This window comes from Papilio xuthus, unplaced genomic scaffold (genome assembly GCF_000836235.2).
Source record: "Papilio xuthus unplaced genomic scaffold, Pxut_1.1 DF827777.1, whole genome shotgun sequence".
NCBI lineage: Eukaryota > Metazoa > Arthropoda > Insecta > Lepidoptera > Papilionidae > Papilio > Papilio xuthus.
The window spans coordinates 2630008-2645652 of record NW_013530872.1 but is presented as its reverse complement, the minus strand read 5'-3'; the positions used below and the strand labels follow the sequence as shown (position 1 = coordinate 2645652).

Sequence of the window (15645 nt, the reverse complement as noted above, 5' to 3'; positions counted from 1 at the left end):
ACACTTTTTGCATTTTCATACATTTTTTTTAATTTTAACCACTTTTAAGCGTTATTTCGCGGGAACATAATAAATTTGACTGATGGAAATTGAAAATTCACTGACGTTGTCCATTGATAAAACAAAGAATCAGTATTAGAGATAGAGATGGGATGATAAAAAATAATCGATTTTATTTTTCAAACAAATCGGTTTTAATTAATCGATTTCAAATCCAATAATTACTTGATTAGATCGATTTTTTAAACAGGAGTAAAGATTAAACATAAATGTTTTAACAATATATTAATTGATGAATTGCAAGCATTTTACATTATGACAGCATAGAGCCTCCAGGACTAAACCGATTTTTATGAGTCGATTTGTTTTCTTCCAAGAAATATTCTAGGGTTTCTGATTTTTTTATTCCATTCAATAAACAGGTACTTTGGATCACAATTTATTTTTTTATTTCTTACCCGCATGATAATGTTAAATACCTAGTTATAAGAAGTGTATAAACTGTCGGACTAAACTTTATGCTATACTCTTTGGACTCTATCCGGCCGTCAATCAAATCAATCTAAGCGTGTCAAAAGTCAAAACAAAGTTTTAGAAGCCTAAACTTAAGACAAAATAAAATGAATATTTGCTGATAAACTTAAAAACTCAAAGTTTTCCTGATTTTTTATAATGATGTGGACAACAAAAACCTTTTTAACAAAAACGAAACGCGGTAACATTTTAAAAGTAAGGTTATGTTAATTTTCTATATTAAATTTTGTATACCACAGTCTAGTTTAATCTATCAGTTGCCTTTATGGTAAAATCTCCTATGTGAAAATATTCTTGTCGTATGAAATCTTGAATGAAACGTAGTATTCTATACCAAATAACTTTTATGACTTGTTTAAGGTTGTTAGGGAGCATTACTTAAGAGACGACTTATTGTGTGGGTCATCCGCTTGCAACAATTGCCCACATAAAGATAATGATTATGTCCTGGAAGCTAAGCCGCAGTCCATCTGCGCTCTCTTTGATTATGACCATTATTTAGTACTGGATACCAATGTGGTGTTACATCAAATAGACATTCTCGAAGAGGAAGCGCTAAAGAATGTTATCATTTTGCAAACAGTGCTAGAAGAAGTAAAACATCAAAATACAGCTATATTTCAAAGATTGTTGGAGATAATAGGCAATAAAAAGAGAAGGTTTTATTCCTTCGTTAATGAGCATCACAAGTTAGTATTAATTAACTCCGTTAACCATTTTATCAATTAACACGTTAGCCGCTATGTCGGACTATATGTCCGACGAGCTAATGTTTCAATCAGTCCGTGTTGGACCATGTGTCAAACAAGCCATACTTCCATTCAACACCTGGCTGTGTTGTCGGATGCTTTTTAATCGAATTGTTGTATATAGCGTGACCCGCAAGGCACCATAAAACTTATAAACAGCGGGTAATTTTTTTTCGTTTTTCGTAAAATCATTTTGGCAGCTAACGTGTTAATATGAATTCCATTCTTCCTCTATTTTTTTTGCAATTATTAAGATTATTTTCATTAACTATCAACTTTTTAATTATACAGAGATACATATGTTGAACGAAATCCTGGTGAGAAACAAAATGATAGAAATGATCGTGCTATACGTAAAGCAGCATCATGGTATGCGTCACATTTGAGTATCAATAATTTGAATGGACAATTTCCCCAGATTGTACTACTCACAGACGATGAAAATAATAGAAAGATTGCACAAGAAGAAGGAATTGTGTGTTGTTCAGGTACATTTTAAACATGTATAAATTATTTTTAACTCCTTAAATATGTAGGATTTTAATATTTACTTCATTATGTATTAAAAAATGTATTATTTAATTTATGATATTTTTAAATTTCAGTTAAAGATTACATAGAAAATGTCAATGGTTATGTTGGACTTATTGACAAATTGTCAAAAAATGTTATACCAGAAAGCTGTTCCAAAGATGCATTGTACCCTGCACATTTGACACCGAGCCAGGTTCATGCTGGCATTAGGAATGGAAAGTTGTATCAGGGAACATTTTACGCGTCACGAGATAATTATTTAGAAGGATCAGCAGTCATTAGTTGCTTTGAAAAACCGGTGAATATTTTGCTAAACATTATTTGTTAAATATTTTATATCTCAGATATTTTTATCTCACTGATGAGAGTCATGTTTTCCGCTGGTATATAGGTATGGGAATACCACTATGGCCTCCGGTAGCCTAAGTAGTTGAATCGATAATAATAAGTGAGGTGACATTTGATTTTTTCCTAGAGATTGCTTTTTTCGTAAGATACAGTCAGTTGGATTTTCTTTATATTTTACAATCAGTTATTTTGTTTTTTACAGATTCTTTTACAAGGTCATATCGGTATCAACCGAGCTGTTGATGGTGATATTGTCGCAATAGAAGTATTACCGAAAGAAGAATGGCGAAAGCCAAGTGATATAGTTCTAGAAGACAAAGCAGATGACCAAGGAGACCTTCTAGAGGAAGAATCGGAATTATTACCAACTGTAAAACCTAAGGATAAAAGTGATGAAGAAATAACACCAACTGGAAAAGTAGTAGGAATAATAAGAAGAAAGTGGCGTCAATATTGTGGGATATTAAAACCTAGTAAATTTGCAGGTATGATTTTTTCGATATTTTTGTTTCAAATAAAAAAAAATTTTTAGGTTATATACATATGTAAAATACAGTAGAACCTGGATAAGAAAAAGTCCTATATATTTTCTCTTATTTTTTTTTCTCTAACCCAAGTTACTTGCTTATGGGGGTTGTCTAGATAGTGACTCGCCTACTGTAATTCCTTGCTTTTTCATTTCTCACTTATCCTACGACCTTTGAGAGTAGTATAAATGTGTTATAAAATATACTGTAAATATTTTATGTGAACTTTAACTATATTTTTTTTTTCAGGAGCAACACGTCATTTATTTACTCCAGCTGAGAGAAAGATTCCTCATGTACGTATAGAGACACGGCAAAGTGATGTTCTTGCCTCTCAAAGGATTCTTGTAGCTCTTGACTCTTGGCCTAGAAACAGTCGGTATCCTTTAGGACATTTCGTTCGCTCTTTGGGACCAATTGGTAAGTACACCTTTTTTTTAATAAACATATAACAGCAAAAAAAAACCTCTGCTGCAAAGGCTACAATAATATATTTTTTTTACTTTTTAGGTGACAAAAATGCAGAAAATGAGGTAATTTTACTGGAACATGACATACCACATGCTCGGTTCAGCGAGTCGGTGCTGGCTTGCTTGCCACCTGAAGACTGGACCATAACGGAAGAGGCAAGATCATTGTTTTTAATATAACAAATTTGATGACTAAAAAAAAAACAGCATAAAGATATTTTAATACAAAGATTTTTCTTAATCAAGAGTTATTTAGTAAATATGTCTAGAATATTTAATTATAAACAAAGATTTTCGAAGCTTTAGTTTGGGATGTATGACAATGTTTATATATTTTTATTTATTTTTTAATGATAGGAGATAAAAAAGCGCGAGGATTTACGTTCATTGTGCATCTGCTCGGTGGACCCGCCGGGCTGCACGGACATTGACGACGCGCTGCATGCGCGTGCGCTGCCTCACCGCACCGAGACCGGACTGCGCACGTACGAGGTGGGCGTGCACATCGCTGACGTCACGCACTTCGTACGTCCCAACACCGCCCTCGACAAGGAGGCTGCCTCGCGCTCTACTACAGTCTACCTGGTTGATAAGAGGATTGATATGGTTCCTGGTAAGATTCACTCATTGCTACGAAATTATCTTCTTACTAATATTATAAATGGGAATGTTTAGTTATAAAGTTTTCTTTTATATATAGACACTTACTGTCGCCTGCGACTCCGTCCGCGCGAAATTGTAATAAATTGCTCTGGTAGAACATATAGGCTGCTTATTAAGTTTTTTTCTACATCTATGCAGTCGTTTTGGAGATATCCTCTAACATCCATCCATCTAATCATTCGCTTTTATAATATTAGTAAGATTCGCCATACATTTACTGCTACTGCTGATTTAAATATATTTATTTTTACTTTACAGATCTTCTGAGTTCAAATTTATGTTCGTTACGCGGCGGCGAGGAGCGCCTCGCTTTTTCTTGTGTTTGGCAAATTGATGAGAACGCCAACGTACTTTCTACTAACTTCCATAAAAGTGTTATTAAGGTAACTTTATTTTTTACATAGATTTCATAAAAAATTAGATAGCAATAAGCAACAAATTAGACTTATTAATTTAATTGCTTCTTTTTACGATTGTTAAAACAGTTATTTATGTGTGGATGGATGGATGTTTGTTAGAAGGTATTTCCAGACCGGCTGTATGGAACACTCTGAAATTTAGCATAGCTGTAGAACATAGTCTGGAAAAACACGTAGGCTACTTTTTTTAATTCTGTGCAGGCGGAGTCGCTGGTGGCCAGTAATAAATAGTTTAACCAACTCGATTGGCTAATTTACCTTATTAAGGAAAAAATATAGCAGCAGGGAATTTAATACTGTGTTGTATGTTTGTTCAGTCTCGTTCAGCAATGACGTACGAGGAGGCTCAGCTGATCATAGACGATGTGTCGCGCGAGGACGAGATTGCTCAGTCACTGCGCACTCTCAACATACTCGCTAAGAAAATGAAGCAGAAGAGGCTTGATAATGGCGCTCTGCTGCTCGCCTCGCCTGAGATACGCTTCCAGGTATGTTATAACACTTATTTTATGCCCAGTTTACACTAACCCAGTTCAGTAATCGAACCCAGCGCTGGATTGCACATGGAAAAAAAATCTACTCTCGAATACACTGAGTGGGGAGTGGGAAATATTTCCCCTTCCTAGACGTCCCCTCCTCCGTCAAATCCACTTCCCCCTTCCATCTTTTCTTTTTAAAGAAAAGGTTTGAGGGGAAAGAAGTAAGTACAATTAGGTCTCCAGCACACACACTTATCTCTATGCGGAATTACTTCCCATTGAGGCATGTTTTCTGTGTGGTCGTGGTATTTCACCGGGCGAGCCGACACATTCTTGCAACAGATGCTGTACTGGAAATATGAAGACATTGATATCTGCAGGTGGATTCAGAGACGCACGACCCAGTGGAAGTGCAGGCTAAGAAGATATTGGACACGAATTCAATGGTGGAGGAGTTCATGTTGTTGGCGAACGTGAGCGTGGCGGAGCGGCTGGCGCGCGAGTTCCCGCAGTGCGCGCTGCTGCGCCGGCACCCCGCGCCCCCGCCTGCGCACTTCGAGACATTCCTCAAGGCTGTTAAACAACAGGTACATTAAACCTTGTTCATATTTGAAAAACAAAATTATTCTGTTCCACCGACTTATTGTTGTGATTTATTAAGAATAACTAAAAACTACTGGATTGTTGTTTTTTTACACACTTTTTTTTGGACACTTTCGAATAAAAAAATTATTATGAATCAAGAGCGGAGTTACGAAGCTACAAAAAAAACATACAGACAATTCTTAAAATAGTAGTTGTCATATAGCTATTAAATGTTTATAATTTTGTTCTTTTTAGGGTTTCGATTTAGACGTATCAACGAATAAATCGTTATCAAAGTCATTGGACCTGGCGGTGATCCCTTCGCGTCCGTTCTTCAACACTCTGGTCCGCATCATGGCGACGCGCTGCATGCAGCAGGCGGTATACTTCGCCAGCGGCACGCGACCACACGACGAGTTCTATCACTACGGCCTCGCCTGTCCTATTTATACACATTTTACTTCGCCTATACGAAGGTAAACTAACACTAACGGTCGCCCGTGACTTCGTCAGCGCAAAATAAAAGAGTAGCCTATAATATGTTCGCATGCATCGCCTATTTTTTCCTTAAAGTCCTGTCAAAATCAGTCCAGTCGTTTCGAAGAGTACTCGAAACAAACGCACAGAGGGACAAAGTTGGGCATAGGTAGAGTGAAGTTGCGCATAATGGGGACAGAGGAAGAGTAAAGTTGCGCACATTGGGGGTACAGGAAGAGTAAAGTTGCGCACAGTGGGGGCACAGTATGGCGTAATAAGGTCACGGTTGGTCACACTTAGGGCACATTTGAACACAGGGTGACAGGCAGTAGGGTTGATTATGTTATAAATTGAATGTATTTCGTACGTAGATACGCGGATGTGATGGTGCACCGCCTGCTAGCTGCGAGTATCGGCGCGGATGTGACGCACGCCTCGCTGCTGGACACGCGGGCGGCGGACGCGCTCTGCGAGAACCTCAACTACCGCCATCGTCAGGCGCAGTACGCCGGCAGAGCATCCGTCGCACTCAACACGCATGTACGACGACGCTTTTAAATACACTCTAATACTAATCACTTTAAATAGACCGGCTATACGACGATGTATTTTGTGCGTATTTGGTACTCGCCATTTTGGCCCTGATAACGGTTTGTAGCGGTGGTGTGGAACTAATAATTTAGATAGAATTAATAGTCACGTAACATCAACAGGCGCGTTTTAATCGGAACGTAGTAAAAGCAGTCAATACCAAGCAATCGCCTATCCATTTATATAGATTAGTGCTCTCAAGAGATGCTACTGCTAGTTTCAAGCGTCACTAGCTTAATGGTTCAGGTACCTGACATCTTTAAGGTTGGTTGGCAAAGTTATGTACCACTTGTAATCTAGTCTGAGTAACACTTGTATTCTTTTGCCGCCATATTGTAATTTGTTTTTGGATTTTGTATTTCATTAGCACGATTACCATTGCAGCATCAATATAAGTGCTACATGCATTTCTTTGGTATAGACAAGGAGTTTGTGTTTCACCAAAGAGGTGGCATACTGGCCACTAACACCTTAGCCTTTTTAATAAAAGAAAAATAAAGAATCGCGCGCGAAGTGACCAACGAAATGTATTTCAAATAGTGCTCGATGAATTAATATTGTAAATAATGTATACAGTTTAGTATAAGTATTTTAACAACGTAAAAAATGCATTTCGGATGTTTTTAATTTATATATGGCCCAAACAAACTGTATTAGTGAATTGGCGGAATCAAGATCTCTCACCGGGTTGTTGGATTTAAGCAATTATAGACAATTTCTTTGTGGTTTTACAACAACGGTACGTTTATTTAAACTAATTAAACCAAAAGAATCCAGGCAGCAGCTAACGAGTTACTGGGCGCTATAACTAACGTTATAGTTGTTGGGCGTTAGGAGCATTTTCATTGGATGCTAAATCTGATGTGGTCGTTACAAGCACATAGGAAGACAGCCGCTTCTTATGTTGCATCTGCGAGGCAAATAACAACAGCCGGGGCGAGTTGGCGCCAAAAGGTGCTGCGCTTCCCGCGGTCTGATGACGTCATCCGCATTTTGGCGCCGTTTTGTGTTTTTGTGAGTGAGAAATTAAATGTGAATTATTATTTTTTTTAAGAATTTTGTGTTTCGTGTTTGTGAATATTTATTTTTGTAACAGTGATTTTATGGAATAATTTGTAAAATGTTTGTCAGTTTTTTAATTTTTTAATTCTATTATTAGAATTTGAATAAGGTTAGGATTTAATGATTATTGTTTTGTATAAAGGATATTTTAGGTGTAGAGTTCTTATTGAAACATTTTGAACATAGGTTTTGTATTCTAGTGCTAGCTCGGTACTCGATTTTATAAGGAACCCGATGCTAACCGACTCAGACCAACGTACAGCATTGGGATGGATCCTGAATCTGTCCACAGCATAGAAGGAAACTCGCTTCTGTGGCTCTTTGTGCGAACTTGCAGTAAATTCTTTAGCTTAGGACTATACTAAATGTATTGTGTCATTAAAATGAACGTGTTATGATAACTGTATTTGAGTTTTGTAAAAAATTAGGAATTTAAGCCAAATGTTGTGAGTGGCTTTTAGATTATTGTTATGTCATTGTATTTATTGATCTTTTGTTTAATTTTGATATGTTTAGCGATATTATTTAAAGTCTGGTTTATGGTTGATGTTTAAAGTTTAGTTTATGATAGTTTTTTGAAATGACATTCCACTATTTAGAAGTTAAGAATCTAGGTGGTTTTCAATATGTGTTTCTGTGTCTGTAGTCAACGTTGTTAGTTTTCCTTCTCTTCTCATGGTGAACGGGGACAAACAGATTTGTGAAGAACATTTAGCAATGTTCTTGGAGGGAGTGAAGAATTATGCATCCCATGTTTTTGGTAGACAAGAAGTTTGCGTTCTACCAAAGAGGTGGCATTAAGCCATTAAGACCTTTACCTTTTTAGTTTAGGAAAAAATATAGAAAAAGAATCGCGCGGGAAGTGAACAACGAAATGTATTTGCGTATTGTGCTCGATAAAATATTGTATATATGTTTAGTGTAAGGATTTAAACAACTAATAAAGGAATTTTGGCAGCCGTGCTGCTGTGTTCAATTAATACACCAACTAACACGAGCCCCTCGTTAAAAATATACATTGTACACCAACGGTCCTGAACATAAGATTAAAATTCAAACATAATATGAATAGTTAGAAGAAATTTGACTAATCTTGTCCGTCCTTAAAACAATCATGTATTTTCTCGTCCTATCGTAATTATTGTTTTCTTTTCTACTGTATTCTTTCAGATATTATTCAAGAATCGTGTTGAAATAGAATCAGCCGTGGTGTTGGCGGTTAAGAGGAACGCTTTACAAGTCCTCATACCTAAGTACGGTCTGGAGGGACCTTTGTACTTGCCCTCTGATAAGTTTATGTACAACGAGGAGGTAAGTACATAGAATTTTGACACTAGGTCTAATAAAAAGTCCGATATTTTCTTTACTACATTGCTTAACTCGCATGCTCATATTATTTACATTTATTCTCATTATAAGCAAAATACTGTGTTTTTTTGATTTTTTGAGAAATAAACATCTTTAAACTTAACTATAAATGTTGAAAAAATAATGTAACTTGTTTCAAACAAAAATATATATAAATCCCCACCATATTGTGATATCACAGCTATCAAAACAAAAGTTGTAGTAGCTAAAGAAATGCAGAATGTTTAGGTTCTTTTGTAGAAATATATAATTTTCCAATGATTTTTTGGTCATCAACAACATCCCTGTCAGAAATTTATTAATTTTTTTACATTTATAATTTATTTTGATATACATTGATTATTTTGTTCACATCTCTTCCATAGAAAAGATTTAAATTCACACATTAATGTATCTTAAACTTTTTATTCGTTCCAGGAACACATACAAGTTTGCGATAAAATAGTGTTTAAAACATTCGATGAACTAACGGTAAGGCTTACATTGGACAGCTCCAACTTACAGCACAGAAAGCTGGTGTTCCAACTCGTAAAGCCGTGTATACCCGGCTTTAGTTACGTACCAGAGGACGAAACAGGACAAATGGACGTAGAAATCATAGACGTTGACAAAAGAGAAGTCAAAGAACCGCTCAAAACTCCTAAAAAGCGGAAAGATAGTGATGTTATGAAGAAGAAGAAGAAACTCAAGAAATAATATGTATAGTCTGTAAATATATTTTTTACTACTATGTTCTTTTGTATTTTATTTGCCTCGTTGAAAATAGAACTTAGAAGTTAATTTAATTATGACACGAAAAATATATTTCTTAACTATGGTCAGACAAAGTCAATGGGTGTCGCTACAATTTGCCATAGATGTAGAACAGACTGGAAAAACAAGCTACTTACTAAGTTTTTATGAAATCGCACAGGAGTCTAGGGCGACAGCTTGTACAATGCTTAAAAGTAGATTTTTATTTCTCAAATTCATTAAAAAAATACATTTAAAGACATGTTTTTGTGTTTTAAAAATGGCAAGCCACAGTAAGGTAAGAAATAATATCACAGAAATATATTTTTAACTTTATTACAATAATATTTCTTAATCTATATAATTTTATTCAGTCGATATTGTTTAGTTGAAATTTGAAATATACACATCAGTTTTCTTTTTCAATATTTATGTAAACAATTGTTATAATGAAATTAATATTAAATGACCCCAATTTATATCCCAAATTGAACCCCAAAAAGAACATAGCATAAACTACGTGTGCTCAAAAATTCTCAAATATTAACGAATTCAGAACCAAACCAAAAGACCCAAATGAACTAAATAGTACATACAAACATTGAGAAAATTAATTTATTTCAAACTTACAAGAAAATTTGAAAAGATTTTATAAAATGAATGATTAAAATACGGTAGATTTAAACTCTTGGTGTGACTTTGACCCAGCCATCTGGGATAGATGTGATGATGCCTTGCAACCTCACCGCTGGCTCTGTCTTAGGCTTGCCGTCAGCTGTAGACACCTTGAACGCCTGCATAAAGCACGAGAACACCTGGAACATGGTCTGACGTGCGAACGTCTCGCCAGCGCATATTCTACGACCTGCAACACAACATTTATATCGTCAACACCTACTCCGTAATAAGATGAAATAAGTTAGCTATACGTATAAATGTAAATAACTCAAAAATTACTTGTCAGATATTAATTTTACAAACATGGCGCCCCACGGCAGTCATTAGCTTTCAAATAAAAAAAAGATCATGTTATTGATCGACCAAGAGTCAAGCTATGCGGTAACTCGCATAAAAATATACGAGAACGTCTTTCTTGTTAAAAATAGAATCTAGATTTGCTCTATAGGATATGAAATCTCAGGTTTTTTGAGAAGGAATAAGAGAATTATCTTTCCTAAATCGTTTAGTTTCTCTTACCTGCTCCAAAAGGTAACGTCTTGTCCTTGCTGAGCTGCAGCTGTCCGTTCTCAATGAATCGCTCAGGTCTGAAGTTCTCCGGGTCACCCCAGATCTCCTTGCTCATGTGCAGGGTCACAAAGTTGAGATTCACCATCGTGTCCTTAAAGTAAAGGTAATAGTTAGAAATAAATGGACGGGATAACACGTATCCAATTCGTAACTCACGACTTAAAGTATCAAGTCCAGTCTGACTATTATGACTACAGTATATCTAGCTAGAAGTCTTCTCTTTAATTGACTCATTATCGTCGAAAATAATGTTTTTTAAAAGATGATTAAATTGTAGTTTTAGTTAATGGAAACGTGACGCTAACAAAGAATAGTTCACTCTACCAAAAGCAATCAAATTTGTGGTACAGATTACAAAAAGTGTTATTATCTTGAGCTTGTCAGTCCAATGCTAGACATATAAGGCATATACATTCCTAAACATGGCATCCTTTGTTTTCGTGTGCCTTAACAACAATTCTCCCTTTCTCTAAGCAATAGGCAATTGATCAAAAGTGTATAAACATTGGTTTGTATAATAATTACTTGTGGTATATCGTATCCGCCTAGCTTGGTGTCTGAGGTGGCGCGGTGAGAGACACCAAGCGGTACAATCGTGTCCATGCGAAGTGCCTCTCTGATGCAAGCCTCCGTGTATGGCATACTACAACAAACAAGTCAAGAAGTGAGTTAATGCTTTTAAGTTACTTCTTCAGTAACATATGTATTAAAACGAATTGTCTTACTTTTTGCGATCGTCGAGCGTCGGCATGCGGTCGCGACCGACGACTCTGTCGATTTCCTCGTGTACCTTGTCCTGCACTTCTGGATGTAACAGCAGACGGTCCACTAACATAGTGAGTAAGGCCTGTACGGCTGATGCCGCGGGGAACATGTAGTCTGTGCACAGCAATACCAACTGGTCCTCTGAGATAAAACGAAGAGTTATTGTAATGTGATGTCATATGTGCAAAAATATTCATTTGTTGGCAAACAGTGTAGAGTTTGTCTTCCTAAATATTAATTCGCTACCTCGGTGTCTTCGACCTGATTAACGTCATTATAAAATTAATTAAATATTTGTTGGTATAGGTAATTTAATAGGGTTTTTTATTGTGATCTAGTTATTCAGCACATAAAAGTAAAAACAAATTCACCTGAGTACGTTGTTTTGTTTAATTTCTTTTCTTCATTCATTTTTCTGATATAAATATCGAGGAAATGGCGATCGTAATCTTCATTAAAAGTGTCTATCGCGTCCCGTACTAGTTTCTAAAATCAAATAAATATTTAAATATTACCTACTTGAAAATATGAAATACCATGTGAGAGTGTACCCAGTTTATTTTTTTTCTTGAATTAAGTTTAGACAAAAGACAATTTTATTTCTTTAATAAAAAACAACTCATTTGTACCGTAAAGAAATCCAGTAGGGCCTGATTGCCGTCCCTCAAATCTTGGTAACCGCTATATTTAGGCATGATATCCTTCAAGCAGGGTGTAAGAGAAAGGGCGGCACCCAGGTCGTTTGAGCTTCGTTGGAAGAGTAGGGCGCCTCGGGCCACGTCCCACAACTTGTGGTATTCAGACCTAGGGACTGTCGAACGAGTCACAATGTGAATGACTCCGTTAATAAATGGCACCGCGAAGTAATGTGGCAGATGGATCAGGTCTCCATTCACTAGTTCCTGAAAGAAGATAATAAAAAAATTATACTACTTTAACAATTTTGCTTATTCTTTCTTTCATACTTTTCTATTTTTCTTAACTCTTAACAATATGCATTATAAAATAGGAATTATTTACTATGTATTTCTAATTGTAATTTTCGCATAAATGTTATTTTAAGATATGTGTCATGACGTCACAATATGGCGGAGTCGTGCACATTCTTATTTAAAACGTGTTATAATAAGATACCTTTTCAGCAGGATATTTAGGCCCGTTTATTGACATGTCGATCATTTCTTTAATTTCCTGTGCCACTGTTGATTCGAGCGTGTCTTCGCGCTTCCCGAACCCGTAGTCCCTCATGTGGCGCAGTGTAAACCGACGCTGCACGTGCCAGAAGTAACCGTCCGTGAAGAATATGCCTTAAATTAATAACTTAGATTTAATATTAATTTGAACACTATGGCGTCCTTGTCGATGGAGGAATTTATAGTCCTACCCCACTTATGCCATCTTTTTTGCCTCTTGATACGACGTAATTATTAGCAAAGAAAAAATATTGGATAGATGTTTTTCTAACAAAAGATTTTTTTCAAAATCATAAATCGTAATTGAAAATTAAAACAAAAACACCTAATTTACTTTAAATTATTAAAATAAAAACACCGCACAAACACAACACGTATTGGCGTAAAAAATTATATTCCTTTAAGACAGAATGAAACACTTACCCAATTTTTTCCAGAAAGATCTCAAGCGACCCATAATGAGATCCATGCGACCATCGAACTCTTCCCGGTTGAGAACTTCTTTAATAAGCGCCGGGTCGTTAACGACAACCGATGGAATATTTGACAGGTAGAAGCCAACCACTTTCGTGTTGTATTCTTTTGCATATTTAATGAATGCAGTTGGTAAATTGTTAAGTCCTTTTAATAGTACCAACCAATATGCGCCGTATATTGGGAGACTCGGTGGGCCTAAAACCATAACTTAATTAAGACATTTCGATCACAATTTTAATGATATAAATTAACAATTTTCAACTTGATTATATCAATTTTTAGATATTCTGAATGGCAATTATAGTTATAAAAAATTTTTAGTTAATAATATTTAAAATAATTTTTACAGCGTTTTAGATATGGCAGAAACATTAAAATGAAGCTTTTACATTTATCATAATGGTTCAAATTTTTAAATGTAATATTTTTATTTAATAAAACGTAGTATTGCACTAAAATCTATTATTAATTTAAATTTAATATATTCCGTTTTATTTTTTAATTAAAAAGTAATTATTAAGTAATTACATCTCCGAAGCTTACCTGGTGGAAAGTTGTCATGTCTCTTATATGCGTTTTTATAAAGATGGGCAAAAAGGCCCATAAGTATAATAAGCAATATTGTTGTACCAATCATCCTGTACCCCCGACTGGAATACCGGACTGGTATAATGCCGCCCACCGAATACCAAAAAAAACTTTGGCAATCGCTTATATAGTAATTGCTATACAGATAGAAAATTATCTATAATTGGTTTAACCTAAACATATGTTATCAAACGAGGTAATTGCTTTTTTTATTATATAAAACAACGTAGCTCAGGGGTGTCGGATCCAGATTTATAAAGACTTTAAATCTTATATTATTTTTGAGGTATATTCCTTTTGCACGGGATAATATACTTCAACTTATTAATAATACCACGGTTAGCGTAATATAGACAAATTATGCGAAAGTTGACGGGCATAGACAAGAAAGTGTTGTGTTCACATGAAGTTTTATAGCTACAAAGTTAGACGGCCGAAAAGAAAAAGTAATAGGGGCATATGCGTAAGAAGAGAGTTAACTCAGACGACGTCTGAAAGAGTACATAGATGTATAGAAGTGTTAACATAGACATCGGCGCGGTGAACCCCCGTATTAAAAAAATACTTTGTAGGAATTGCAGCAATACTTATACAAATATCCAAAAAGAAGTCAGTAAGGATGAAGCGTTAGATGTATTAGAAGATTCTACATACGAAACATGATGATATATTTGAAACTAGCTGTCGACCGCGAATCTGTCTACGTAAAAAAATTTAATTAGTTCCAGACAATTATTTGATTTTTTCTCACCTTTTAAACCTTCCCTAGTCCTCTACGAACATTTTAAGACTAAGATAAGATAAATCCGTCCAGCCGTTCTCGAGTTTTAGCTAGACTAACGAACAGTAATTAATTTTTATATGTATCTATCATCTCGAATTCCAACGAATACGCAGACATAAGTCACTCATATTCTAAAACATTCTCTGCTAAATTTATGTCGCCATCAAAAGAAAATTGTGTTTCCTTTACTCGCATCACGTGCAATTGACTCCATATAAAATTATGGATAGATAATAAAACCTTTTTAACACAACAACGATTACGCAGTTTAGATGACAAGATAATTTTAATAAAGTTTATGGTACTTAAGCCTTATACGATTTTAAATGATAAAAGTGAATCCCCAGTTTACTTGTATATCTGCTACGAACTTGACTATTTTTAACAAGGGTTACATTCGTTTACATTGTGTTAACCATTTTGCGATATCTCATTGTTGTATTTATAAAACACAGGACTATAAAATCTGATATCAATTAAATACTACAAGTATTTAATTACTTTGTTACATTTGTCTTATGTTCGTATTTTAAAAAAGTTCAAAATTCTATTGATGCGTTTTTGATAATTATATAATATAACTTGCAGGGTAGTTTTTTTAGTTAACTTCAACATCGTGCGTGACTTTAGAGAACTCTCTTGACTGTTACTAATATTTTAAATTGTATGATTTAGCAATCCTCCAGATTTTATTAAAGTTTCAAATATCAAAGTGGCATTTTGTATATCGAAACCACAAAATTTAAGTTTGATTATGTTTGTGTCAATAAAAATCTTGATAAAACAATTTGATTTTATATTTTGATACTAGGTTCGATATAAGTTCGGTAACCGGCAATACTTAATAAGAGAAAAGTATATTTACACCACTATGTAAACAAACGCTTGATAAAATAGCCCATATAAATATTTACATAATGAAGTCAAGCACCGTCTTGTCATTCGCCAATCAACGCGAACCTCATGTCCACCATGCCCGATGCCCCATGGCCTTTGATAACGTAATTTATGTAACGTACAAAGTTATGGGCAAGGTTAATTTATACAGGGTG

General features: G+C 35.2%; 2 protein-coding genes across 2 annotated transcripts; one reads left to right on the top strand and one right to left on the bottom strand.

Annotated features, from left to right (window-relative positions):
* Positions 1–675: 675 nt before the first annotated feature.
* Positions 676–9540, top strand: Dis3 (exosome complex exonuclease RRP44-like protein Dis3). Its single transcript, XM_013309594.1, has 15 exons — positions 676–729; positions 895–1223; positions 1575–1771; positions 1889–2115; positions 2368–2650; positions 2942–3112; positions 3203–3318; positions 3520–3775; positions 4084–4208; positions 4562–4732; positions 5104–5310; positions 5564–5784; positions 6157–6325; positions 8609–8749; positions 9224–9540. Exons 1-15 carry the CDS (start codon positions 676–678, stop codon positions 9500–9502), a joined length of 2946 nt encoding a protein of 981 aa, XP_013165048.1. The 3' UTR covers positions 9503–9540.
* A 599-nt stretch (positions 9541–10139) lies between these two features.
* Positions 10140–13918, bottom strand: LOC106116020 (probable cytochrome P450 304a1). Its single transcript, XM_013309726.1, has 9 exons — positions 13765–13918; positions 13168–13416; positions 12686–12858; positions 12181–12453; positions 11923–12037; positions 11512–11692; positions 11312–11429; positions 10736–10877; positions 10140–10403 (listed from the first exon to the last, which is right to left on the bottom strand). The coding sequence occupies exons 1-9, from the start codon at positions 13856–13858 to the stop codon at positions 10219–10221; spliced, it is 1530 nt and encodes a 509-aa protein (XP_013165180.1). The 5' UTR covers positions 13859–13918; the 3' UTR covers positions 10140–10218.
* Between the last annotated feature and the right edge of the window lie 1727 nt (positions 13919–15645).

Coding starts and splice junctions, on each gene's coding strand:
- Dis3 (XM_013309594.1), top strand. CDS start 676: ATGTGGACAACAAAAACCTTTTTAACAAAAACGAAACGCGGTAACATT. Junction 2,651..2,941: donor AAAACCTAGTAAATTTGCAG/GTATGATTTTTT, acceptor TTTTTTTTTCAG/GAGCAACACGTCATTTATTT. Junction 3,319..3,519: donor ACTGGACCATAACGGAAGAG/GCAAGATCATTG, acceptor TTTTAATGATAG/GAGATAAAAAAGCGCGAGGA.
- LOC106116020 (XM_013309726.1), bottom strand. CDS start 13,858: ATGATTGGTACAACAATATTGCTTATTATACTTATGGGCCTTTTTGCC. Junction 13,417..13,764: donor ACATGACAACTTTCCACCAG/GTAAGCTTCGGA, acceptor TTATGGTTTTAG/GCCCACCGAGTCTCCCAATA. Junction 12,454..12,685: donor CTAAATATCCTGCTGAAAAG/GTATCTTATTAT, acceptor ATCTTCTTTCAG/GAACTAGTGAATGGAGACCT.